Raw genomic sequence first — 27523 nt, forward strand, 5'->3', positions numbered from 1 at the left:
TTTATTTTATAGCAAAAAAGGGAAAGTTGTGCTGACCAACAATTTTTAACCATTAAGCAGGGGTGCAATGAGGCTGTGACCACAACATTCATATAGACAAATACAAGAGGTCCTCTGCACTCAACCCTAAGGGTAGGGACACACTGGGCGATTTGGGGAGTTTTAGTCGCCTGGCGACTAATCGCCGCGACTTTTCTCCCCGAATGCCTCCCCTCGCTCTGCGCCTGGCTAAAATGAAAAATCGCCTGCGCTAATCACACGCGGCGATTCGTTTTCCGAAGTCGCCCGAAGTTTCCTCGTGAGGAGACTAAAACTCCCCAAATCGCCCAGTGTGTCCCTACCCTAATGGATTGAGTGCAGAGGACCTCTTGTAGCTTTCCTTCTCCTTTAAAGGTAAGCCATTTTTTAGTAGGTTAAGGCACATGTATCAGTGTCCTTAATATATTGGTAATTCAATATATTAAGGACACTGATACATGTGCCTTAACCTACTAAAAAATGGCTTACCTTTAAAGGAGAAGGAAAGCTATGGAGGCATTTTATTGCCAATAGATTAGCTGCAATAGTGCAAGCTAGAATGCTATATTTATTCTGTAGAATGTTTTACCATACCTGAGTAAAAAGCTCTAGAAACTCTCTGTTTGTTTAGGATAGGAGCTGCAGTATTAATGTGGTGTGACATCGCTTCCTGGCTTAGTCTCTCCCTGCTCTGGGCTCAGATTACAGTAGAGAAGGGAGGGGGGGGGAAGAGGAGCAAACTGAGCATGCTCTTGCCCAGGGCAATGAGGTTTAAACTGAAGGCAGGAAGTCTGATACAGAAGCCCATGTGTACACAATAGAAGGAAAGAAATGCAGTGTTTCTTTTGACAGGAGACTCAGAGCAGCCCTACTTTGAGGGTCACTGGTATATTTAGGTGGACCTTTCTGATAAGGCTTACTTAGTTTTAACCTTTCCTTCTCCTTTACACAAAAAAGGGATTGTTGGTCCATACATCGCAATACACTCATTCCTAGTCCGGCCAATCCCACAAACACCTGCATCTGATTCATCAAGAGTTCTACCACTTCATAATACATCCTAAGCAGGGACCAAGCTTCAGCTGCAATTTGCTTTCAAGTTTAAAACTCCCAAAATTGGCTTTTTATTTTTAGGTTTTTATTTTAGGGGAAAGTCAAAAAGTGGGAGACTTGGCTACTACTATAGGGGCTATAGTGGCATTTCTAGGAGAACAATCAGTGCCAGACCCCCTTAGCAAAAGCAACAAGCGCAGTATCCATTAAAATACACACAGTCGCAAAGTTTCCTATAAGAACTCATCTGTAATCTCAGTCGTATCTTATTCTCTTCATCTAGTTCAGAAAGCAGTTGTTTGATCTCCTTCCTGTAACACAAATAGCATGTTTTGAAAAACAATATACATGGAGTCACGTGATTTCTGCAACACAAAGCAAAATGGATAGTGACCAAGTTCCTATTAGGGTCAAGGAGGGAGCATGGGATGCCTGAAAATGAGACACCAGCTTAATGGAAGAAATTCTTGTACGGGGAGAGCTAAAAATGAAGACAGAAATCCTACTGTAAGAGATCAGGACTGATTGAGCAAGGAGACTCAAGGACATAAGAAAGCTTATCAGGCATGGAGCAAACAAAATAACTTTTATATGACATACATATATAGGTCCTGACCTATACAGAATAAAAATCAGTGTCCCTTTAAGCAGGAGAATTAGTAAAAAGGAGAACTTACTTCTGTTGGTCTTTCATGGTTTCAATGATAGATCTCAGCTCCTTGACCTGTGACTGTAACTCTTCTAACGGAGACTGACTGTGATCAGCTTTCTGTTTTGTTTCTGCACTAGAGAAGGATGGAGAGTTCGACTGGTGGCTGCCAGCGGCAACTATATGGAATGCTGATGGTGTTCCGGATGCCTCATGAGAAAAACTGATACTGGCAATCAAGTCTCCTGGCTTGGGTGGCAAAACAGTTCTTTTATCTGGCATCTGGGAAATTAGTAGAATTCTCTTTAGCTCTGCCCTTCTGTCAAAAACCATGAAAAGTGGACTAAGTCCAGATGGAAATTGTAATGCCTTTTACCCAAAATGCAACACTGCATTGAGTGCATCGAAAAATCGAGTGTATTAACAAGTAATTCTCATGTTCGTAATTATAAGCCCTAATATCTTAGGACTAACCTTGGTATATGTGTCTAAAATCATTGTGTGATGTGTAGTACAATTTTAATGAAAGGTTCATATGTGTGTGTTTGTATGTATGTGCATACAGTAGTTGTGTGTATGTGTGTGTGCGCGTGTGTAATTATGTATCTCTTTACAAAGAGGGGCACAAACTGCCAACAATGATTGAAGTTTGACTTTTCCAGCCCAAGTAATGTTTATAACTGCTCAAAGTTTCGACAGCAGCACATAATATAATATAAATAATAGTCTTTATTGGCTCCACATTAAAAACAAGCAAGAGGATCAAGGCCTGATGCTTCTTGGGCTTATTGTTGCCTATGTTTAAACGCATAACTGTACGAAATGCGCCAGACCATGATCCTCTTGCCTGTTTTTAATGTGGAGCCAATAAAGACTATTATTTTACTATAATTGGATTATGTGCTGCTGTCCAAACTTTGAGGAGTACATTTGAGCTCTTGGGGAAGCCTGAGGACTGTGCAGGATCTACAAATACAGACGGTGAGGTGGGAGTGGCTATTCTTTGCATGGAACATGAATATGATACAAGGTATACCCTAAATCTAGAACAAGCCTATAAAAACAGTGTCCCTTTGTGGGAAGTCTGGTACTTATCCTATGTAAGTAGAGAAAGGCTAGCACTAATTAAAGCGATGGGGGCAGCGTGTAGAATTTCACTTACTTGTGATGTTGTGGCAGATCTAGATGTTTTCTTGGAAGCCTCTATTGTTCTCTGTGCCAAGGCTGCAAGTTCATCCTTCTCTTCCTCTGGGCTTGGGGAATCAAAGAAATCTGAACTAGATAGGGAAGACTGCAAAATGTAGAAAAAATATATTGTGAATATTTCATCCTGCTTTAATATACTGTATATATTGTATATCTGCGACCATTATCTTCTTTCTATCGGACCCATTGGAAATGCTCATAATCTTGAATAAAACAAAATACAGGGGGCTGGCAATGCGGGGCTGCATAGTACAAGTATTACTGTAATTAAAGGTGTATGTTGACAGCTTTAGTACTGGTTTGGCAGGAATACTAGCAGAAGTCTATGTGCCTAATCATGCAAGTGAAACCAGCTGCCGTATTAGACTACTGTTAAAGGGCATTGACTCAAAGGATGAAAACAAAATTTTTACTCTTTGTGGGTCCCTGGTAAAGCCTCAATTTGAGTTTGCAGTAATGTGTTTTGGCATCCAGACATATATTAATGAGCTGGAGAGAGTGCAGAGACATGCAACTAAATTGGTTAAAGAGATGGAAGATTTCAATTATTAGGTTAGGCTGTTGAGACATGATTACTCTTTACAAATACACTAGAGGGCGTTATAGACCAGTGGTTTGGGGATCTTTTTCCCTTAAAAAGGATCAACACAACTGAGGCCACCCCTTTAGATTAGAGCAGTGATCCTCAACCAGTAGCTCGTGAGCAACATGTTGCTCTCCAACCCCTTGGATGTTGCTCCCAGTGGCCTCAAAGCAGGAGCTTATTTTTGAATTCCAGGCTTGGAGACAAGTGTTGGTTGTATAAAAACCAGGTGCACTCCAAACAGAGCCTCAATGTAGGTTGACAATCCGCATAGGGGCTACTAAATGGCTAATCACAGCACTTGTTTGGCACCCGAAGAACATTTTTCATGTTTGTGTTGCTTCCCAACTCCTTTTACTTTTGAATGTTGCTCCCGGGTTCAAAAGGTTGGGGATCCCTGGACTAGAGGAACAGAGCATTTATTTGAAGCAGCAGAGGTGGTTCTTCACAGTGATGTTGATGATGGCAGATTTAATTAATTCCTTTAAAAGGTTTTCTTGGACAAAAATAATATTATAGGCCAGTGCTGTCCAACTCCTGTGGTACAGAGGGCTGAAATTTTTCCGGTCTACCTAAGTAGAGGGCCAATAATGGAAGCCAGTGTTGACCACTCCATGTTTTTAAACCACACCCACTTTAAACCACGGCCATGTTACCACAAGATCATATCCACATTAATTGTTGTAACACACTAAAAAACCAAATGGTTGGTGCTCACTGCAGGGAAATCACTTATCACTCATATGTGAAAAAAGTTGTCATATTAAGACATACCCTTAAATCCATATGCCTCCTCTTCCCCTTTGATAACACAGCACCCCCAGTGTAAGTTTCTATAGTATATTATATCATTATAAATAATAATATATCAATATTAATAATATACCTCAACCCAATTACTAGGGTTTTGGTTCTTTTGAGCGAGCAGACAATGAATACACACCAATGAGCGTATATTAAAGTGATATATTGTGAAATAAATCAATTAATTGGTATACATTAATGATTACACTTAGACTAAACAATAATTACAATATTTACAGTTACACATTATACAAGTCTACATTGTTGTTACCAAAAAAGTAGGGGAATAGAGTTCAGCTTCATCTCTGCCTTCCCCTCTGGTCTTCATTCCTCACCTGTTGTCTTGTCCCAGGCTCTTCTGGCTTCTCCAGCTCTCTAGCTGCCTCCTCTCAGCTGCCCCGCTCCCCTCACATTTTTCCAGCGTTTTTTTATCCTTGGTTCTCACCTGCCCCCACAGAAACCCTCCAACTGCCAAGATGCTGTGGTAAACCCCCAACTTGCCTACATCCTGTTGAGCAAGTTTTCTCGCATACAAAATCAGTTTTATGGTCCCCACAGCAGACATAGGCCTTAGTAGTCACAGGAAAACCTTTATGATAATCAGGGCTTCATGTAAGTTCCTTGAACAACAGCTTTCATATTAAATAACAAAATCAAGATGGCAATTTCTTACACCAGCACATGATTAAACACCTTAGGGACCCCTAACAATAATTTATTTTCAAATGTTAACAAACCCGTAGAACAAATACCAAGGTTATGTTCCACAGGCAGAGCAGGGCACATGCATGCAGAGTATGGCACACACAGGTAGAGTATGGCACACACAGGCAGAGCACGGCACACACAGGCAGAGCAGGGCACACGCAGGCAGAGTAGGGCAAACGCAGGCAGAGTATGGCACACGCAGGCAGAGTAGGCCACACGCTGGCAGAGCAGGGAACACACAGGCAGAGCAGGGCAAATGCAGGCAGAGTATGGCACACGCAGGCAGAGTAGGCCACACGCTGGCAGAGCAGGGAACACACAGGGAGCATAGGGAAGGCAGAGCAGGGCACACACAGGGAGCATATGGAAGGCAGAACAAGGCAAGAGACAGGGAAACCTATCAGGACCACTCTAAAATGTACTACATACAGTGACACAGTGCTATCATTTTGTATAAAGTTTGAACAGGTGAACAATGTGGGCAGTTTCAGTCTTAGTCTCAGGGGTGAAAAGTACAGGTTTTAAGGGTGTGAACAATAGAGGTGTCACAAGTGTGAACAATGCAGGGGGATCACAGGTGTGAACAATACAGGGGATTAGTCTGAATTTGAGGTTTAAACAATGCAGGGTCCAATTAATCTCTGTAGTGATACTATTTAAAGATTACACATGGTAAGCAAACACAGCAGGTATGTGGGGGGCCACAAAATGGGGGGGCAGCCAGTTGGACAGCCCTGATCTAGTACATCACATTCCATTGCAGACATCAGCATTTCCTTCATTTCTCTCTTATACATTTCCAAAGGGCTTTTATTTAGGTATTCATAGGTATCTGTATCTTTAAGAATCTCTTTTACCATATTAATGTAGTGGCTTTTATCTAAAATGACCACTTTACCTCCCTTATCTGCTCTCTTTATATATATGTGATCATTCTTTTGTAAACTAAGGGGCCGATTCACTAACTTCGAGTGAAGGATTCGAAGTAAAAAAACTTAGAATTTCAAAGTCTTTTTTGGCTACTTCGACCATCGAATGGGCTACTTCGACCTTCGACTATCGAAGGATTTGAAGTAAAAATCGTTCGACTATTCGACCATTCGATAGTCGAAGTAATGTCTCTTTAAAAAAAACTTCGACCCCCTAGTTCGCCATCTAAAAGCTACTGAAGTCAATGTTAGCCTATGGGGTAGGTCCCCATAGGCTTGCCTAACTTTTTTTGATCGAAGGATATTCCTTCGATCGTTGGATTTAAATCCTTCGAATCGTTCGATTCGAACTATCTGCGCTAAATCCTTTGACTTCGATATTCGAAGGATTTCAATTCCCAGTCGAATATCGAGGGTTAATTAACCCTCGATATTCGACCCTTAGTGAATCAGCCCCTAAGTAATTCTTTCTTTTGTTTGTTATTAACATAACCTATATACAGTATTTCTGGTTTTTATCTTCTTCAGAAAACTCTTTGCTAAATCTCACTCGATCACCTATTTGTACAATATAATGCCGCTACCTAGCGGTATGGATGGTTGAAACATTGAATTTTGCTTTAAATCACTGTGTATAATCACTTTAGTAATGTGCATCACATATTCTACTCCCATCATATAACTAGAACCATCCCTTTTGCACATTGTCCATAAACTCTATAATTTCTCTTTCTTGGGTATTAAAGGAGAAGGAAAGGTAAATTACAAGTAAAGTTATATACATTGGCCACAAAGTGGAGAGATACTTACAGAAATCGTTCCTATATGTTTTTCCCTGTTGCTTTAATCCAAGATCGTAATTAAAAGTTTTTGCAAGGTGCATTTATAAAAAGCCATCCCTCTTGCTATCCAAATCAGCTCTAATAGGACTTGCACATGCGCAGTAGAAAATTAATAAGCCCTGTGCATGCGTACCAGATCCTTTACTTCCCCCATGCCAGCGGCGATAATCAGGTCAGGTGGTACAAGGCCAAGTCATCATTGCGCACTTCACAAAGGGAGAAACAGGACTTGATGCGCACACGGTCAACATGGCGGCCGCAAAGTCAGTAAAGGGGAAAACTTCAATGGCACAGTGTCAGTGCAGGAGACTGAATTGGGCAGCGCAAGTATAGCGGTTCAGAAGGGGTGCGCCCGAGCAACAGTTACAGGTATTAAAAATTACCTTTCCTTCTCCTTTAAACTCCAAAGATTCACTGTTAAACAATTCATCAGAAAACGCCATGTTACTTTTATTATCTTTCTCTGCAAAATATTTTTTAAGTGCAATTTTTCTGATGGATTTTTGTACATTAACATAAGCATTAAAATAATTCATTTCAGCTGTAGGGCAAAAATTAAGTCCTTTTTTCAAAATATCAATTTCATATGAATTTAGCTTATACTTAGATAAATTAATAATCTGATCACCATATGAAATCACACTGGCACTGTCATCAGCATCTCCATCCAATACTGTAATGTTATAAATTTCATCTCCATGATCAACACATGTCCTTTGAAATAAATCCATCTCATATTGACTAAAGATAATACCAATTCCCTTATTATCCATTATTTTACCTATTGTTTGGTTATCATTTTCACATGCAATTGACTTGTGTCCTATTTCAAAATTAACTGTTTGTATCTCCTCATTGAGGTTGTCATAATTAGAATCAGTCATATGAAATTCATCCCTTGTGTTTACTGAGTCAGTTAAGTGTCTCCCTTTCAAAGCTTTATAGTATTAATTTTATAGTTGGGTATTTCATATATCTCAAAGCGAGGTTATATTAATTTTAGTAAATGGTTTTATACCTATTATATTGTTCTATACAGGTTCTGGAATGAAGGGTTAAAAATGTAGAAAAAGCCAGGAGGTATGGCATGATTGTTAAACCCTATGTTGTGTCTGGTGTATCACTAAGTCTGGAAGGTGTATGGAATAATCAATTAGGTATTTAAGGAATGGGTTACACAACAGCCACATCTCCTCTGATGAAGCGCCCAATGGCGTGAAAAGCGTCAAGAGGGAGTGGCTGACACAAGGTATGCAGACAGGGGGGGGAGACACTGTCATGTGGTTTATTATGCATGAATATTTGTATACTGATGTAATTGTTTGCTGAGATATTGAGGTGAATTTGAACAATTAAAATGTCTGATGTGCGGTTCTGTGCAAGTATTTTTCTTTTTTGAGTAAATTGGAATATTGGCCTGGAACATATTTGTACCTGGGTAGAGAACTAGCTAAAAAATAGATCACAGAGAGTGGTGGTAAATGGAACATTTTCTAATTGGACCAGTGTTGTAAGTAGCATTCCCCAGGGGTCTGTACTTGGTCCCTTGCTTATTAACTTGCATAATGACCTGGAGGTGGGCATTGAAAGTATTGTTTCTATTTTTGCTGATTATACTAAATTGGGCAGAACTATAGGTTCCATGTAGGATGCCGCCACATTGCAGAGTGATCTGACTAAATTGGAAAACTGGGCAGCAAACTGGAAAATGGGGTTCATTGTTGATAAATGCAAGGTTATGCACTTTGGCAGTGATAAGGTAGCCTTTATTGTAGTCACATATATACTATATCTAATATATGCCTTTATACCACTTTAAGCTAAGTCTCTTTCTTGAATAATATTCTATAATATTCTAGGTCAGCATGACATGAGTAGAAAGTCCCCAAACTTCCATCAGGCTTATCATGATTAACAAACATCACCTAGTTAATCATACCCCAATCAAGGACTAAACCCATGAGACAGAACTAGGTGAACGGTCATGTCATATTTGTTATTTCTATACCTAAATACTCTTCTCTAATTGGTTATGGTGGGAAACCACCCTAAACCACCTTAAAGCATAATCATTAACTAATTCTGTATGTACTCCACCTATAAATAAACGGTCTGTCCACCAATATGGTAGAACAGAACAAATAAGACTCCTGGTCTGCGTCTGTTCTCTTGCATGCAATCATCCTGCAGCTGACATCCCTTCTTGTACTTATGGATGACCCTAACAGATGGCACCCCAGATGGGACTGGACGTGATCCAAGAGACCACCACAAGTGACTGTGACCCTAGCAATGAAACCTCAAAAGCCGGCAGGTGAGCCCATTGATGCTTGCCCAAAAGAGATTTCCTTGAAAGGTGTTAAAATGTCACACGAGTGGTCTTGAACATCACAAGCTCCAGACCACGGACCTCAGTTGCAGGAATTAAGTATACGTATACCTAAATGTGTTTGTTTTGCTTTATGTTTCATGCTATGATCATAGAGTGTTAAGCATTGAATGATATTTTACTGTACAGTTTATATAAGTAATTAAGTTGCTGTGTAAGATTTAATGATGCCAGGAGGTACAAGCTAGAATGTGTTACAACTGAAAATTTATTGTGCCTTAGAAGTTACCACTGTATTCTATATATCTAAGTGATTCTCTGTCTCTCTGTTTTTCTAAATCACTCATATCTCTCTCTCTCTCTTGCCCGTACCATATTTACATAGTGTTATCTCTTATTGATTAGACGTGTTTACTCTGAACTTTGGTTTTAAATTAGGCTGCTTTTCTGAATCAAAGTTTGTACGCAGGACCTGGTTTTTACCGCTCCTGAAATATAATCACAAGTATAAGATAAAGTTTAACAAACAAATAAACAGTGATCGTTAAGAAAACTGTAAGGGCTAGTCCACACGGGGAGATAGCGACGCGTTTGCGGTCGTGGCGACAAAGCGCCGCGACAGTCGCAGGCGACAGTTTTGTATGGGCACCTATGTAAAAACGCCTGTGCTAACCACACGAGGCGATGCGCTTTTCAACAGTCGCCTGAAAATGCCTCGCCAGGCTTTTTCAGGCGACTGTTGAAAAGCGCATCGCCTCGTGTGGTTAGCACAGGCGTTTTTACATAGGCGCCCATACAAAACTGTCGCCTGCGCCGGTCGCGGCGACTGTCGCGGCGCTTTGTCGCCGCGACCGCAAACGCGTCGCTATCTCCCCGTGTGGACTAGCCCTAAGTTTCCACCTAACACTACACTACCTTAATAGAGAGTTACTAGCCCTCTATCTACTTTTTCAATCTTCAATCAGTGGTAACAATATATGCGTAGAATAAGATTGTTTGGGGAACGTGAAACAGTGAAAGTACATAGTACAGATTTAGAAAAGGAGTTACTGTTGTCTTAAGGAAATACGACCCAGTGTTCTGATAACCGTTCCAAAAGGGAACAACGTCCAGAAGGGTCGTAAGGAGATACGACCCAGTGTTCTGATAACCGTTCCAAAAGGGAACAACGTCCAGAAGGGTCGTAGGGGGATCGTTAGGAAATTGGTCGGCCGGCCTCGTTTAGATGGGCAATTGGTTGCCTCATCGGGAAACCCCATTCCGGAGGTGGTGTCTGATCCCCCTGGGCATACAGCAATAGAATGGATGGAGTAGAATCATGGGAATTGGGTTACGGTGCCCTTTAAGGACATCTATAAAAGAACAGGATTACCCGAGACAGGCAGATTAGATACGGACCTTTGGGAGACTCTAATCAGCACCCATGATCAGTGGCTCAAGAAGAAGGGTTTAGAAAGTCAGGCAAAAACATGGTTAACAGAAAGTAGAAAAAAGCCAAAAAGGATTGTTGAATGTTTTTATAACGGCACATATAGATATGCTAGTAAGGGAAAGCTTCCTGCCTCCTGGCCAGATGGAAGCATATTAGATGATACTGATGCTGATAACGGAATTGCTCTAACTGCTCTATTTTCTAATTTAGAAGAACAAAAGAAAGCCACCCTAACAGGTGATGAGCAGCGAGGGGCACAGGCAGCATTACAAATAGATAAGTTAAAACATGACATTAACGAGTACATGGAAAAATATCCTAGTCTTAAAAAGTTTATTTCTGTATGGACCCAGGAATATGATCAAGTAAGTAAAGAATCACAGCTCTTGTTAGCTGATAAAGTGGAAGCAAGTACTAAGGGGTCCAAGGAGTATCAAAAATGGTATTATATTTATAAGAAGATATTGGCACACATTAAATTGTTTGATAAGTCAGGAATTGACACAAATACACCAATACAAGCACATACTATGTCTCTTTACCCCTCTCTCACTGATATAGGTAAAGACACGTTACCCTCTGCCCCTTCAATGGATGTGGTAAGTACATATCCATTACGTACCCAAGCTGTGTTTGAAGGGGAAAGTACATCACCCAAATATAGTGTTACCTGGTACCAGCCTTTTCCTCGCTCTGAGCAATTGGCACTTCTAGAAGGTGTACCAGACCCTGACGTTAACCCAGCAGGGTTCGTAAAAAAAGTTAAAAGCCATACAGACAATTTACACAGCAACACGCAGGGATATAGAACAAATCATGAAATTAGGATTTGGTCCAAGAGTGTTGCCAATTTTAGAACTCTGTAAGGCACATATGCTAAAAGAGGAGGATATGGAAGGAGACACTATAGAAGCTAAGGATAAAAAGGGGGGGAGAGGCTTTGATTCAAGCCTAATAACAATGTGGGGCTGGGTGGTAAACACATAAAAATGAAAGTAATTAAACTAATATCTGTAAGAGTGGGTGGGCAATTAGAACTTGTAACATCTTTGTTGGTTTCTGATACTGTGCCTGTAAATCTTTTGGGGGCAGGCATACTGTCACAAATAAATGCATGTATAGAATTTACTGAAATTGGAGTGCACCCCACAAGCCCCCTAGCTGACAATGTTGTTGCTGCCATTTTTTGTTAACGACAGTTTAAAAGCAGACAATTGAAGATATTGAACATGAACTAAAAGAGGTGCCTGAGTCCCTGTGGGAAACAGGCAAATATGATGTAGGAACATTAAATGTTCCCCCTGTGCACATAAAACTAAAAGAGGGAGCCGTATTGCCCAAACTGCCTCAATACCCTCTAAATGCACAGCAAATTGAAGGAATAAGAGCACAAATTGAGGAATATGAAAAAGTTGGGGTGCTCATAAAAAATGAGGTGGGGGCGTGGCTTGGACGCAGAGCTAGATGGCTGCTTGAGCTTGTAGCTCTCTCCTAAGAGCACCTATAAAGCAACTTAAAGCACCCTAAGAAGGCCCTGTTTGTGACAAAAGAGTGTGGGAATATCTATTGAGCGACATGGATTACAAAAGAGTGAGTTATGGGAAGAAAGGAGCCGCTCCTAAGCCAAGGAAGCTGGCAGACTTTTACACAGAGGACAGGCAAGATGGCGACCGCTACCAGCAACAGGAAAGGCTGCAGGAATCGCCATATCATACTCCTTTGTCCCAAAGGAACAGATATGCTCCTCTACAGACTCCATATCGAAGGGGTGAGGCAGCGGACCTGCAGGAGGACAGTGAGGAGGACTCAGCAGAAAATCCCAGGTCCCGCAGCCCCCTAAAACCTATGAAGAATAAGCCTCATCCAGACCAACAGGAGACCCTGGAGACCCAGGTAGGACAGACCCCACACCCTCCCTCACTGCAGGCTACCCCGGTATACACCACCCCAGACCCCTTAATGAACTTTCCGGCCACAGAACAGCCCATGACACAGCAGTTCTTCAAGGAGTTTATGTTGTCTTTCAGAGGGGTTATGCAAACCAATATGGCAGACATGAGAGCAGACATGAAACAGCTAGCTAGCCACATGTCGCAGTTTGTAAAAGAAACCACTCAGAGAGTCACTACATTAGAAAACAGAACAGTAGACATATCCATGGCACATGATGAGCTGGTAGAAGCTCATGAAGAACTGCGGGATGAAATGAAGTGGCTTAAAGCAAAGATGGCAGACTCAGAGGACCGGAACAGAAGGAATAACATAAAAATCCGGGGGGTGCCAGAGACAGTGGCCACAGATGATCTGAAAGGGTATGTGAGGGATCTGTTAAAAACAACATTACCTTCAGTCTCTGATAGTGAGCTAGTGGTGGATAGAGCTCACAGACTTCCAAAGCCCAGCTTCATAGCTCAGCACTTGCCTAGAGATGTGATTGTAAGGATTCACTTCTTTCATGTTAAGGAACAGCTTCTCGCGTTTACCAGAGGAGGAAGAAAGCTTCCAGATCATTTTAAAGAACTGTCTTTGTTTCAAGATTTATCTCAAGCAACTCTTAAAGCTAGAAAGGAGTTCTCGCAAATTGCAGCAACATTGAGATACAAAAAAATCCCATATACATGGGGATTTCCTCCAAAAATGATCATTAATGACCAAGGAGTGCAACATGTCATAAAAAGTGTGAAGGAAGGCATGGGACTGCTGACCAAGTGGAATATCCCTATTTTCATCCCTAAAGAGGGCAAACCTGGAACCATGCTCAAACAGCGACAAGAGCCTATGGAGTATTCCCATGGACAATCTGAAGCAGAAAAATCTGCAGAGGCATCTTCTGGAAGTTGAACTGCATAAGGTGCTTATGCCATAAACTTTCCCCCCAGTAAAACCCTTCTCCCCTTACAGGAACTCCCTGAGGAGAAGTGTCTTCTTAGTCCACTTGGTGGACCTGGCTATACAAACCTATAGCCACCCGAACACTAGTGACTTGGTTTTCTTTTCTTCTTTTAGTCAGTGAGGATATCAGATCCCGATGTCTAAGAAATCACTGACTCTTCAGTTGTTATTGACTTTCCACTGGTTTTGCTCTTTTTTTATTGAGCATTTATATTTAAGTGTGTTGTTGTTTATCTTTCCTTCTTTAGTATGTTTATTCCAGGACAAATGCAGAATAACTGGACTTTGGTACCTGAGATCCGGAAAAGATGTACGATTTGGTCTCCACTATGGTAAAAACATCTTAAAGTTTGTAACATGGATACATTATCATTTTAGAGTAACATATGGCACAAACATTTAATCTACTTTCATTAAATGTGAGAGGGGTAAATTCTAATAGAAAACGGTATTTACTTAACAAATTGATTGTAAATGAAAAGGCGGATATTGTTTGTCTCCAAGAAACTAAATTAAATGAAAAGGGAGCTGCCAAACTCAAACTGTTGCAATTCTCAACTATTGTACATTCCACACTAACAGAAAAAAAGAAAAGGGGGGTATGCATAGCTGTAAAGGATTCTCTGGGTTTTGAAATGATAGATTCTTTTTGTAGTAAGGATGGCAGGTTGACAATTGTGGTTGGTAAAATTAATTCCCAGGAATACACGTTTGCAAACATATATTCTCCAAATGAACATCAGGCTAGTTTCCTTAATAAAAAATTGAGGTAAATCTCAAAGATGGCAAAGGGTGCATTGTTTGTAATTGGAGATCTAAATGCAGTAGTAGACCCTCTAGTGGACTGCACCTCCACAAAAAGAAAGGTCCCGGCAATCATACAGACCACCTTAGCAAACTTTGAACTTTATGATGCATGGAGATGTCTTCACCCAAGTAATAAGCAATTTACATATTTTTCCCCAATACACCATTCCTTTACTAGGATAGACCATATATTAGTGGATAAATTCTCACTCCCATTGATTTTAGATAGATATAGGAACAAGAGTGTGGTCAGACCATGCTCCAATGACAGCTAAAATATTGTTGAAAGGTCCTCCTTCTAATAGAACTAATTGGAGAATGAATAAATTAATACTGCAATCAGAACATACTTCCCCGATTATAAAAAAGGATTTGGAAGAGTACTTTAAATTAAATGATACTGCAGAAATATCAAAAATAACTCTGTGGAATGCACATAAGGCCTATATGCGAGGAGTATTTATAAAGCATAGTTCAATTTTGAAGAAAAAAATGAAAGAGAAAACAGATCAACTATTAAAAGACATCAAAAGCTTGGAACAATCTATTTTTGCAAAAAAACAGACCCACCTTATTCCTCAACTAGAAAAGACTCGACAGAAATTAGCTGAAAATTTATATAGCCAATATGATAAGTGGCAATCCATTCTTAAAGAAAGATGGTATTCGGATAGAAATAGGGCAGGCAAGGCTATGGCCTTGAAGATTAAGGGTCATAGAGTAAGACAAAGAATTATTAAGATTAAACATCCCAATACAGGCAAAATGGTTTATCATCCTAATGATATAGTTGAAGCATTGGCAACATATTATGAAAAATTATATAATCTTGAAAGAGACCCAAAGACATATACCCCTTCCCAAGAAGAGATAGACAGATACCTTGAGAAAATTGATCTTCCCAAACTTTCAGAATTTGAAACTAAGCAAATTAATGTACCCTTTTTCCAACAGGAGGTGGAGATGGCTATTAGAGGCCTAAAAAGGGATAAGGCACCAGGAGTGGATGGATTTGTGAATGATTATTATAAAAAATATGTGGACATTTTAGTAAAACCTTTGGTAAATATGTTTAATGAAATTGCCACTCTTGGTGTCTTTTCTAAGGAATCATTATCAGCAACCATCTCCACTATACCAAAAGAAGGTAAGGATCCCTCAGATCCAGGTAATTACAGACCGATCTCATTATTAAATACAGATTTAAAAATATACGCAAGAGTATTAGCTAACAGACTAGCCCCGTTGATCCCACAACTGGTTAAACGAGATCAAGTAGGGTTTGTGCAGGGAAGAGGGACTAGTGATGGTACTAGAAAAGTTTTGGCTCTCCTGCACAGGATAAAGCTCTGTCAGACGCCTACCCTCTTCGTCTCCTTGGATGCTGAGAAGGCGTTTGACAGAGTAAATTGGAAATATATGTCAAAGGTTCTGTTGAAGTTTGGTTGTGTTGGATTTGTTCATAAAGCCATAATGGCCCTATATTCTCAACCATCTGCAAGAGTAATGTCATCTGGAACTATGTCCTCCCCATTTAATGTCAGTAATGGTACTCGTCAGGGATGCCCATTGTCTCCTCTGATTTTTGTCTTGACTTTGGAACCACTAGCTCAGTGTATAAGAGATAATAAGAATATACATGGGGTTAAATTGGAAAAATCAGAAACAAAGCTTGGTCTCTTTGCAGATGACATTTTGCTATATCTCCGAAAACCTACTATATCACTGCCTAGTCTTAAAAAAGAATTGGAAGAATTTGCAAAAATTTCTTATTATAAATTAAATGAAGAGAAAACAGTTATAATGCCATGTAATATGCAACAAGAAGTAATTCAAGAAATCAAGAAATCCTGCACATATTCCTGGAATGAGAAGTCCATTAAATATCTTGGAGTATATATTACCCCTTGTATTTCACAAATTTATAAAGAAAACTATGAGCCATGGATAAGTAAGTTATAAAACCAATTAGAGTCTTTTTCTAAATTAGAATTATCGTGGTTGGGAAGATCAGCCTCATTTAAGATGACGATCTTACCTAAATTTTTATATTTATTCAGAAACCTCCCAATTAAAATCCCCCAAATATTTTTTAATAACACCCAAAAAATGATAAATAAATTTATACTAATAAATAGATCCTCCAGATTTTCTAATAAAATATTAACCAACCACACTACTGACTTGGGTATGGGTGTTCCAGATTTGGAGAAATATTATAAAGCCTCCATTATGGAGCAGTCTAGAGCAGTTTGGATTAAGGATGAAACAAAACATTGGTTAACCATAGAAGAAGAACAACTTCCTGTTAAAAATTTTAAATCAATATTGGAATCCAGACTGAACTGGAAAGTTCCTTTAAGAATAACAAATCCCATTACAGCGAATATGATAAAAATCTGGAAGGAAATGAACAATCTCACTAAACAAGATCCTTTGGCAAAATCACTCCCAATAGCAGTGATTAATTTGACTATGGTATTAAAAAATCTATATCTGTACAATTGGATCAGTCAGGGAATTGAAAATATGGAAGATCTGTTGGAGGGATCAGAAATAAGATCATTTGAAGATCTGGTTCAGACATATAAAATAACCGAATCAGATAAAGATAAAAAGACATATTTAAAAATTAAGAAATTCCTATTAAAACATAATTCTACCGCAATAACCCTTTCCCCAAGAGTTAAAAAACTATTGGATCCACAAAATATTAGATCTAAAGGGATCTCAATATTTTACAGAACTTTATTGACTCTTAAAGATGATACACCTAAATGGCAGATGCGGAAATGGCAGGAGATCTTGCAAATAGAAATAGATCAGGATGATTGGCAGATGGCATATAAATCAGTCAAAAAGACAACAAACTGTATTTCTCACTATGAAAATTTTTTGAAGATGACATGGCAGTGGTATATGACACCTGAGAAAATAATTAGGTTCGATAGCAGGGCGTCACCTCTTTGTTGGAGAAACTGTGGGCAAGTGGGCTCTTTGTTTCATATTTTTTGGGAATGTCCAAAGATTGTTGAGGTATGGAAAGGAGTGGAACGGTTCCTCAAAAAATTACCAGTTTCATTGACAGAGATTTCACCTGGTATGGCTTTGCTGCATTTGGGGACCATAGACTTACCTGTCAAAGAAAGGTTAATATGTAACCATATGTTTATTGTAACAAGAATGCTCATAGCTGAGAACTGGAAAACATCTATAGTACCTATAATGCAAGAAATTTTGAAAAAGGTGGAAACAAACCTAATAGCAGAAAAATCATGGTCTATAAGAAGTGGTAATGCTTTGGCTTTTGGGAAAAAAGCTAATTTGTGGATGTATCCTGAATCTAGGCTTTTTGATATATAGATGGAAAAAAGAAATCTATTTCCCTCTCCCATCTTTCATAATGAAGCCAATTGCTGTCAAATGGAAATGCCTGTGTGGAGATATGATCTAAGTACACTTGTCAGTAGCAACAGAGACATAAATGAGTCCTGGGTAAACAACTAGTAGTGTAGTTTGGTAGTTAGGTAGTTAGTGTTGTTTAGTTGAATAGTTTAAATAGGACTATTGGAAAGAATTGTTAAAAAGACATATCAATAGTCCTAAAAGATAATCAGAAATCAGTTCACCTGTTGAGTGGAGAAAAAGATACATATTAACATACAATTTACACAGGTAGAAAGTGAAAATTTTTATCAAAGTGTGTTGAAGTTTGAACTATAGTACCATACAATTTTAAATAATCCTATGATCTGTGTTTGGAAGTAATAAAAATTGAAAAATCGAGTTAAAGATGTGTTATATTTGACAATATAAATCATAAAAATAATAATAAAGATTCTAACCAAGTTAAATTACATATAATGTATGGTCAGCTAAATGTTGTGATTTATGTCTACTCGAATGTTTTAAGATTAATACAATTTGATATGTCATATATATATTTGACTGTTATATATACAAATGAAAAAGATTTCTTTTTTCCAATAAAAATTATTGTAACCATAAAAAATTAGGTAACCAGTTATTTGAAAATTGGTCCCTTAATCTATAATAAAAATCTAAATTGTGTACAAAGTAAATGTTTTTTTAGTAGCAAGACTAACAAAGTATGAAGTAGCTTTACTAACACCATCAAATCTAACGATCAAAAGATGTAATGTCCTCAACCCTGCCAAACTAATACCTGAAAAAGGGGGGGATGATATGTTGACATACATGACTGTTTTGAAATGAAGCAAAGTGAGGTTACAAGGGTTTGATAATGTAAAAGATGAACCTGTGTTAAATCCTGATTGTGAATTGTTTTTTGATGGATCTCGCTACTGTACTGATAATGGTAAATGTTGTAACATTTGTCTGATGTTTTAGTTCAGCAGAGTCTACCTCCACATATGTCAGCTCAAGAAGCTGAGCTACAAGCACTCATCACATCATTCATGCACACTAGCGGAAGGTCAAAGGGTGAACATCTTTTCTGATAGCAGGTACTGTATTGGTATTTGTCTCGACTATCTTCCAATTTGGAGGGCCAGAAATTTTATGACGTCATCAGGTAAACCAATTAAGAATGCAAATTTAGTAAAACAGCTATTGTTAGCATTACAGCTTCCAACTGAGGTAGCCATTCTTAAAGTAGAAGCGCACACATAGCTTCAAACTCCAGAAGCTACAAGGAAATGCAAAAGCTGACGAGAGAGCCAAGTCAGCTGCCCTCTTGCCTATAATGACAGTAAGTTACATCCAGAAAGACCACAAAGGGCCGTTGGACATGGATATCCTGGCTACAATACAGGACTAGGCCCCTGAGATGGAAAAAGGAATGTGGTCAAAACTGGGAGCTTCCAAGGATGACAAAGGTCTCTGGAGAAATGGCCTATTATACTGTCTACCGAAAGCACTGTATGCTATGATGGCACACCTAACTCACAGACTTGCGCACTCAGGTAAGAATGCAATGGCTGCTTCAGTACAGAAAAGTTGGATAGTACCTGGGTTTCCAGCATTTGCTACGAAATATGTTTTTTTCTTGTGTTACCTGTTTATGTCATAATCCTGGTCAGATAGTCAAATCTCCGAGACAGCACTTTGCTAAACCAGAATAACCCTTCCAGTGATTACAAATAGACTACAGTCAACTGCCTAAAGTAGGTACATATGAATATGTACAAGTATGTATTGACATGTTCTCAGGATGGCCTGAGGCATGGTCAGTTGCTAAGGCTACGACAAAGGCAACTGCTAAGAAACTTTTAAATTAAGTAATCTTACCAACCTACATTGAAAGTAACAGGGGTACACATTTTACAGGGCAAATAATGTCTGAAATGCTGTCTGCTCTAAAAAAAAAAAAAAAAAAATAACCCTCAGAGTAGTGGGAAGGTTGAAAGCCTAAATGGTGTTCTATAAAATAAAATTTCATAGATTCTGAAGAAACATTAAAGTCTTGGGTCAACTGCCTTCCATTGCTTTGTTCTCAATATGCACCAATCCAAGAGGCCCTTACAAACTGTCACCCTATGGAATTCAAGGATGGGATTGTATTTCCCTCAACAGCTACAAGAAATGACTGATTATGTAGCTGTTGTACAGAAATGTATAAATGAAATACACAAATATGTTTTTGATTCTTTCCAGATCCAAATGTCAATACTGGTTCACACTATCTTAAACCAGGTGACTGGGTAGTGATTAAAAAGCACGTGAGGAAAAGCTTGGACCCAAGGATTGAAGGTCCTTTCTAAGTGCAATCAGTAACACCTAGTTAGTAAAATGACAACGATGTATAGATACATGTTTCCAATTGTAGAAGAGCAAGTGTACCCGAAGTGCATGTATTTGTATTTTGAGTACTACTGGTTTTTGGTTTCGTTCATATGTCCTTTAGCAAAAGTAATTTTTATGAACAACCAAATCATTACATAACTTTACAAAAAAAGAATAACTAAGGAAGCAAATAGAACTAATTGTTGGGTGTATGGCATTAGGCCAAATGATTCAAAGGAACTATCCATGGTAGCTTTCCAAATTTCTGCTCATAAATTTGTTTAAAATAACAATTATTATTTATATACGGCTTGGAAAATAGCACTGTTGAACCATTAAACAAGTTTAAATGACACATGGAAAATAATGATTGGTCTAAGTGTGTTTTTACAGGCAACCAAAGATGAAGCTAATGAATTTAGCATCAAGCAGAGGATGGGATTTGTAAAACAACTTTTAATTTGACAAATACTAACTTTAAGAAAAGTATAGAGTGTTGGAACCTATTCTATTCTAAAATAGAATTAGCTATTTATGGATTAATTACATAGAAATCTACCTACTACTTTATATGTGGTACATGGGCTTATGTTTGTTATTGCTACTTTAGCTCCTGCCATAGCAATTGTAGATTAGGATGATGTAACATGTTACTCCATCATCCTTTTAAGAGAATTGTTTACCATAGTAAAGTTGAATAATTTTTGGGGAATTGTAAATAAGATTAAAGAGTTACAATATGAAGCAAGGGTAAGTAGGCATAAGGGGTGGAACCCTTATTAATATATTTAGTTCTATTGGAAGTTTACATAAGCAAACAAGTGTTTTGTTGTTCATGGTTTTAATTATATGTCATTTTATGCCCTTTGCAAACTTACTGTGTTTATAATTTCTCAAAGTACAAAACCTAATGATAAACATATCTACCGTGTCAGGATTCAAGATCCTGACTCTGAAATTCTTTATAAAAGTAGTTTCTAACATTATAATTTGTTTACTTCTATAGATAAACAACTGAGCATGTGGAAGATTTTGGCAATCGTTTTTCTTGCATCATGTTAGTATGATTATGATGATTTTAAATGAACACTCTTTATTGATAATTCGAAATCTGTGATAGATGGGAACCATTCCTATTTCACAGTTCCCTTTAATTACGGACGTCTTTTCCATGTCACTTTTCAAAGCACTTTAAAGTAAGTGTTTGCTGAAACCTGTCTCTACAAGAACACGACCATATCATGGAGATGGAGATGCACGTATACTAAGTTCCTGTCACTAGGATTCATGACTTCTAAGAAATATACTTGGGACAATACCTTTGCAGATGCCTTTACTATGAATAAGTTGGAACCATCTTTTCTAAACATCACTAGAACATGGATAAAGAGACTTATGTTTACTGACTGCAATATTTCTAAATACATGGCATGTAGTCTTTAGGGTGTTGGTAGAATTAGATATGTAAAACTTCATGTTACATCTTTTCAACTGAAGTAGTTTGTGTAGTTAGGCAAATAACAAGATTGGGATGGATTAGGAATTCTCCAGCATGTAGTTGTGTTAATTCTGCTGGTCAAGACTGAGTTCTTGGTTTTGAAGACAGGCCTAGCCCCTCTTCAGAGCAAAGTAGTCTCAATATGGTTATTTGCATTTAGGTGATTTAGGTTTTAGTTCAGTATTAGTTTTGGTCATGGGTGTGACCAAAAGGGGGGAATGATAAGGTAGCCTTTATTGTAGTCACATATATACTATATCTAATATATGCCTTTATACCACTTTAAGCTAAGTCTCTTTCTTGAATAATATTCTATAATATTCTAGGTCAGCATGACATGAGTAGAAAGTCCCCAAACTTCCATCAGGCTTATCATGATTAACAAACATCACCTAGTTAATCATACCCCAATCAAGGACTAAACCCATGAGACAGAACTAGGTGAACGGTCATGTCATATTTGTTATTTCTATACCTAAATACTCTTCTCTAATTGGTTATGGTGGGAAACCACCCTAACCCGTGAAAGGTAAGAAAACACTGGCACAGCATGGGTTGCTTCTAGCAGGGAAATCCCTTGCTCATTTATTGCGGATGCAACGTTTCGGGCAAGCAAAGGGGTTACGCCCCGAAACGTTGGATCCGCAATAAATGAGCAAGGGATTTCCCTGCTAGAAGCAACCCATGCTGTGCCAGTGTTTTCTTACCTTTCACGTGGATCTTGAGGTAGCCAAACGCCTCCTTCACTGAGCACCTGGGATTCGATTTGATTGGGAAGGCCAGGGTGTGCTAAGGTAATTTCTTTTCTCAAACCACCCTAACCCACCTTAAAGCATAATCATTAACTAATTCTGTATGTACTCCACCTATAAATAAACGGTCTGTCCACCAATATGGTAGAACAGAACAAATAAGACTCCTGGTCTGCGTCTGTTCTCTTGCATGCAATCATCCTGCAGCTGACATCCCTTCTTGTACTTATGGATGACCCTAACAGCAGAAATAATGTAAATGCAAGTTATACACTAAATGGCAGTGTGTTGGGAGTTTCATTAACTGAGAAGAATCTAGGGTTTTTTGTAGATAACAAGTTGTCTAATTCCAGGCAGTGTCATTCTGTAGAGCAGGGCCGGACTGGGAGTAAAAAGCAGCCCGGGCAAAAAAATCAAAGCAGCCCACAAGTAAACATGCATTGGTCTTGTACTCATCCACTCATATATTGGGGTAAAACTGCAAAAATGATGTGCATAAAGAGCTGCCTTTCTCACACACTTAAGTGTAATTAAGTGTAATTAATCTAAAGTATGTTAAAGATTCTACAGCCTTGAGCCTTTATATGGTCACAGAACCCCTCAGTGACTTCTAATATCCTTATCATTTACAGTAGGGGGTACATTATCCCTTATAATACATCAGCGATACTCAGAGTTCCCTGTATAACGCAGCCTGCAGCCTTGTGCCTTTATATGGTCACAGAACAACCCCTCAGTGACTTCTAATATCCTTATCATTTACAGTAGGGGGTACATTATCCCTTATAATACATGAGTGATACTCAGAGTTCCCTGTATAACTCAGCCTGTAGCCCTGTGTTTTTATATGGTACACTGTAGTAGTTAAGTACAAATTCTCAGCATCCAAAAGGGCACTCAGAATAATAAAAACAGCAGTACTTACATATTAATGTATGTGCTAAAATGGATCAGTGCAGTTGCTTATAAAAATCAGTCAACAGTTTGAAAATTAAAGTGAAGGTCTAAGTGGCTGTTATGGGGAACTGCTCTGGAGCAATTTAGCATTAGTTAGTAATTCAGCCCCAGTTTTTTTTATTAAAGGCAAGATGCCAAAGACAATTCCAATAATAAGGTACAGTATGTCCATAGAGAATAATTCATGAGTAATCATATAGAATAATTTATTAAAAAATCAACTGGTCATTATTCATGGTTTTTCAGTTATATGTTTTTTTTGTTCAGCAGCTGGTTGCTAGGGTCTTATTTAGCCTAGAAACCAGGCTACAGGATTTTTAAAGGCATATTTATCAAAGGGTGAACTTAAGAATCCCATAGAAATGAATCGAGAGTGGCGGAATTTCACACTAGTGGACTGTGGTGATCTCTAACTTCACTCTTTGATAAATATACCCCTATGAATAGCAATACATGAGTTACTTAATAACAATTCATTTGTAGCCTTTCAGAGCAATAGTAAGTGACCACCATTTGAATGCAGAAATAGGTAGCAAATAATTAAAAATAAAACATGAAGACCAATTGCAAAGTTGCTATAAATAGGACATTCTATAACACACTCCACCAAAACTGTGCAGCCTCCATGTCACACTTATGACTACAACATTAGGCTAATATCATGTTTATCACAGCTTCTTCCTGATAATAAAACCGAGCTCCCAACCTCCCCGTCTAAATTACAGTCAAACCATAATTTTACATATCTGCTTTACATTTTCTTTTTTTACTTTTTTCTGTTCCACTGGAAAATGAAAACTCAAGCTTTGTCTGTATGGCAAAAGTTGTGGCCACAACACAAGTGAACAGTATAATACAATGCAACCCCTACCCACCAAATAATTTGAAATACTGGTCACTTGAGAGACTTTGCTGCTGTTTTTTCAGACTGCTGAGACACTGCTGGCGCACTCTCCAATCCACAGGCCCACTTTCAGCACCAGCTCTGCTTTGCCCCAGAAATAAATACCTCTCACCAGCTTCCCAGAAGAATAATTCAGCTCTCCAGTTTGTTTGTAAAGAAAGCAGCCTGTGGTGACGTCACACAGGTGTCCTGTCCACTAATTCAAAGTTTCTGCAGTCCTCCTCCCTCTCTCTGCTCTGTTACATTACACTGCTATATGGAGGTGGGAGGAGGCTGCAAACTTGAGCGTCTTGCTGCCATTCCAGAGAGTGGGGGAGGAACACGGAGACAGAGCAGAGGGCTGATTACACGAAGCAGACGCTGCTCACGGATTAGTAAACTAATTAGGTGGCCGCGCTGGACAGGCCAGGTACTGACGCTGGCTGCTTTGATTAATAGCATAGTGAAGCAGTGCGCCGCCGCATCTTGTCAGACAGCAAGCGGCCCACTGAAACACACAGCAGAGCAGCCCCTCGGGCAAATGCCCGAGTAGACAGATTATCAGTCCGGGCCTGCTGTAGAGTATTGTCTTATACAGTATAAAAAAGTATTAATTAAAGCATTAACTCAAGGGATGAAAATATAATTTTGCCTTTTTATAGGTCCCCGGTAGGCCTCATCTGGAGTATGCAGTGCAGTTTTGGGTTCCAGTCACTAAGAGGGATATAAATGAGCTGTATAGAGTGCAGAGACATGCAATTGAACTGGTTAAAGTGGAGCTGTCACCCAGACATAAAAAGCTGCATAATAAAAGTCCTTTTTAAATTAAAGATGAAATCCAAATTCTTTTTTTTTTTTATTAAAGCGTTCATAGCTGTTGTAAACTCATTTAAAAATATTAGCTGTCAATCAAATATTGCCTGCCTTAGGCATAGAGGAGGGGCAAGCAATTACTTTCCATTTCCATTCAGCACTGTCACTGCTCTCCCCACATCCCCCCAGTTCTCTTAACAATTTCATTGTGTAGCCAAGGCATGGGGATAGACATCAGGTCCCCCATTCTGGTGCACAAACAAGATTCTGAGATGATGCAAGGCTTGCCTTAATAACAGTGTCCACAAAATGGCTCCTGCCTGCTTACTATAATTATGAGTTCCCAGATTGATGGAAACAAGATTCAAATAATTTATAGAGTGTAATTAAAGTTAATTATGCTTGACTAATATGATAAAAGGATTTGTAATATTTTTTGGGTGATACATAGTAACATAGTAACATAGTAAGTAAGGTTGAAAAAAGACATGTCCATCGAGTTCAACCTTTTTTTTTTTTTTTTTGATTATTAACTACCTATCTGCCAGTTGATCCAGAGGAAGGCAAAAAACCCATCTGAAGCCTCTCCAATTTGCCTTAGAGGGGGAAAAATTCCTTCCTGACTCCAAAATGGCAATCGGACTAGTCCCTGGATCAACTTGAACTATGAGCTATTTCCCATAACCCTGTATTCCCTTACTTGCTAAAAAGCCATCCAACCCCTTCTTAAAGCTATCTAATGTATCAGCCAGTACAACTGATTCAGGGAGAGAATTCCACATCTTCACAGCTCTCACTGTAAAAAACCCCTTCCGAATATTTAGGCGGAACCTCTTTTCTTCTAATCGGAATGGGTGACCTCGTGTCAGCTGGAAAGACCTACTGGTAAATAAAGCATTAGAGAGATTGTTATATGATCCCCTTATATATTTATACATAGTCATCATATCACCCCTTAAGCGCCTCTTCTCCAGCGTGAACATCCCCAATTTGGCCAGTCTTTCCTCATAGCTAAGATTTTCAATACCTTTTACCAGCTTAGTTGCCCTTCTCTGTACCCTCTCTAATACAATAATGTCCTGTTTGAGTGATGGAGACCAAAACTGTACGGCATATTCTAGATGGGGCCTTACAAATGCTCTATACAGTGGAAGAATGACCCCCTCCTCCCGTGACTCTATGCCCCTTTTAATACAGCTCAAGACCTTATTTGCCCTTGATGCTGCTGACTGGCATTGCTTGCTACAGCCAAGTTTATCATCTACAAGGACTCCAAGGTCCTTTTCCATAATGGATTTGCCTAGTGCAGTCCCATTAAGGGTATAAGTGGCTTGGATATTTTTACATCCCAGGTGCATGACTTTACATTTATCAACATTGAATCTCATTTGCCACTTAGCTGCCCAGATTGCCAGTTTGTCAAGATCCTGTTGCAAGGATGCCACATCCTGGATGGAATGAATTGGGCTGGATAATTTTGTGTCATCTGCAAACACTGATACATTACTTACAACACCCTCCCCTAAGTCATTAATGAACAAGTTAAATAAAAGTGGACCCAATACTGAGCCCTGGGGGACCCCACTAAGAACCTTACTCCAAGTAGAGAATGTCCCATTAACAACCACCCTCTGTACCCGATCCTGTAGCCAGTTTCCTATCCATGTGCAAACGACTTCATTAAGCCCAACAGACCTTAGTTTAGAAAGCAGTCGTTTGTGGGGCACAGTATCAAACGCTTTGGCAAAATCCAAATAGATCACATCTACTGCCCCCCCACTATCCAGAATCTTACTTACCACATCATAAAATGCAATCAAATTCGTCTGACATGACCTATCCTTCATAAAGCCATGCTGATTGTTGCTCATAATGCCATTCATTAGGACAAAATTTTGAATGTGATCCCTTAACAAGCCTTCAAATAATTTGCCCACCACAGATGTCAAGCTTACTGGCCTATAATTGCCAGGCTGAGATCGTAATCCCTTTTTAAATATTGGAATAACATCAGCTTTTCTCCAATCCATAGGCACCATACCAGATGACAGTGAATCTGAGAAAATCAGAAATAAGGGCTGGTCTAAAACTGAACTAAGCTCTCTTAGAACCCGGGGGTGTATGCCATCAGGCCCTGGAGCCTTGTTTACATTAATTTGTATTAAAGCTTTTTGAATCATATCCTGAGTCAGCCACTGACTAGATTGAGCTGAACCATTCGTGCAGTTATTAAGTGAGCCTGTGAACTCAGACTCCTCTATTGTATACACTGAAGAAAAGAACTGATTTAACACATTTGCCTTATCTGTATCTGTTACAACCATACTGGTACCATTATTTAATGGAGCAACACTCTCAACCTGCATCTTTTTACTATTAATATATTTAAAAAACTTTTTAGGGTTAGTTTTCACCTCCACCGCAATTAACTCTTCATTTCTTTTCTTAGCCTTCCGGATTGCTGATTTACAACATTTATTACAGTGTTTATATTCATTAAATGCAGCTTCTGTCCCTACAGATTTGTAGTTTTTAAATGCCTTTCTCTTCTTTCCCATTAACATCTTTACCTCTGTATTAAGCCACACAGGATGATTCTTAG

At 38.9% G+C, this 27523-nt stretch overlaps 1 protein-coding gene across 1 annotated transcript; it reads right to left on the bottom strand.

Annotated features, from left to right (window-relative positions):
- Window positions 1–1234: 1234 nt before the first annotated feature.
- On the bottom strand, window positions 1235–7235 carry LOC108705547 (SH3 domain-containing kinase-binding protein 1). The gene is made up of 5 exons (XM_041574675.1): window positions 7176–7235; window positions 2883–3011; window positions 2637–2686; window positions 1749–2039; window positions 1235–1382 (listed from the first exon to the last, which is right to left on the bottom strand). Exons 1-5 carry the CDS (start codon window positions 7233–7235, stop codon window positions 1250–1252), a joined length of 663 nt encoding a protein of 220 aa, XP_041430609.1. The 3' UTR covers window positions 1235–1249.
- Window positions 7236–27523: the final 20288 nt, after the last annotated feature.

The sequence above is a fragment of the Xenopus laevis genome, chromosome 8S, assembly GCF_017654675.1.
Source record: "Xenopus laevis strain J_2021 chromosome 8S, Xenopus_laevis_v10.1, whole genome shotgun sequence".
Lineage (NCBI taxonomy): Eukaryota > Metazoa > Chordata > Amphibia > Anura > Pipidae > Xenopus > Xenopus laevis.

Bases quoted from the DNA above. Each gene is read 5' to 3' on its own strand.
- LOC108705547 (XM_041574675.1), bottom strand. From the start codon at position 7,235: ATGGCGTTTTCTGATGAATTGTTTAACAGTGAATCTTTGGAGTTTAAA. The intron at 3,012-7,175 runs GTAATTTTTAAT...TACATTTTGCAG, and splicing joins AGTTTAAAGGAGAAGGAAAG to TCTTCCCTATCTAGTTCAGA. The intron at 2,687-2,882 runs GTAAGTGAAATT...CTGTATTTGTAG, and splicing joins GATCTGCCACAACATCACAA to ATCCTGCACAGTCCTCAGGC.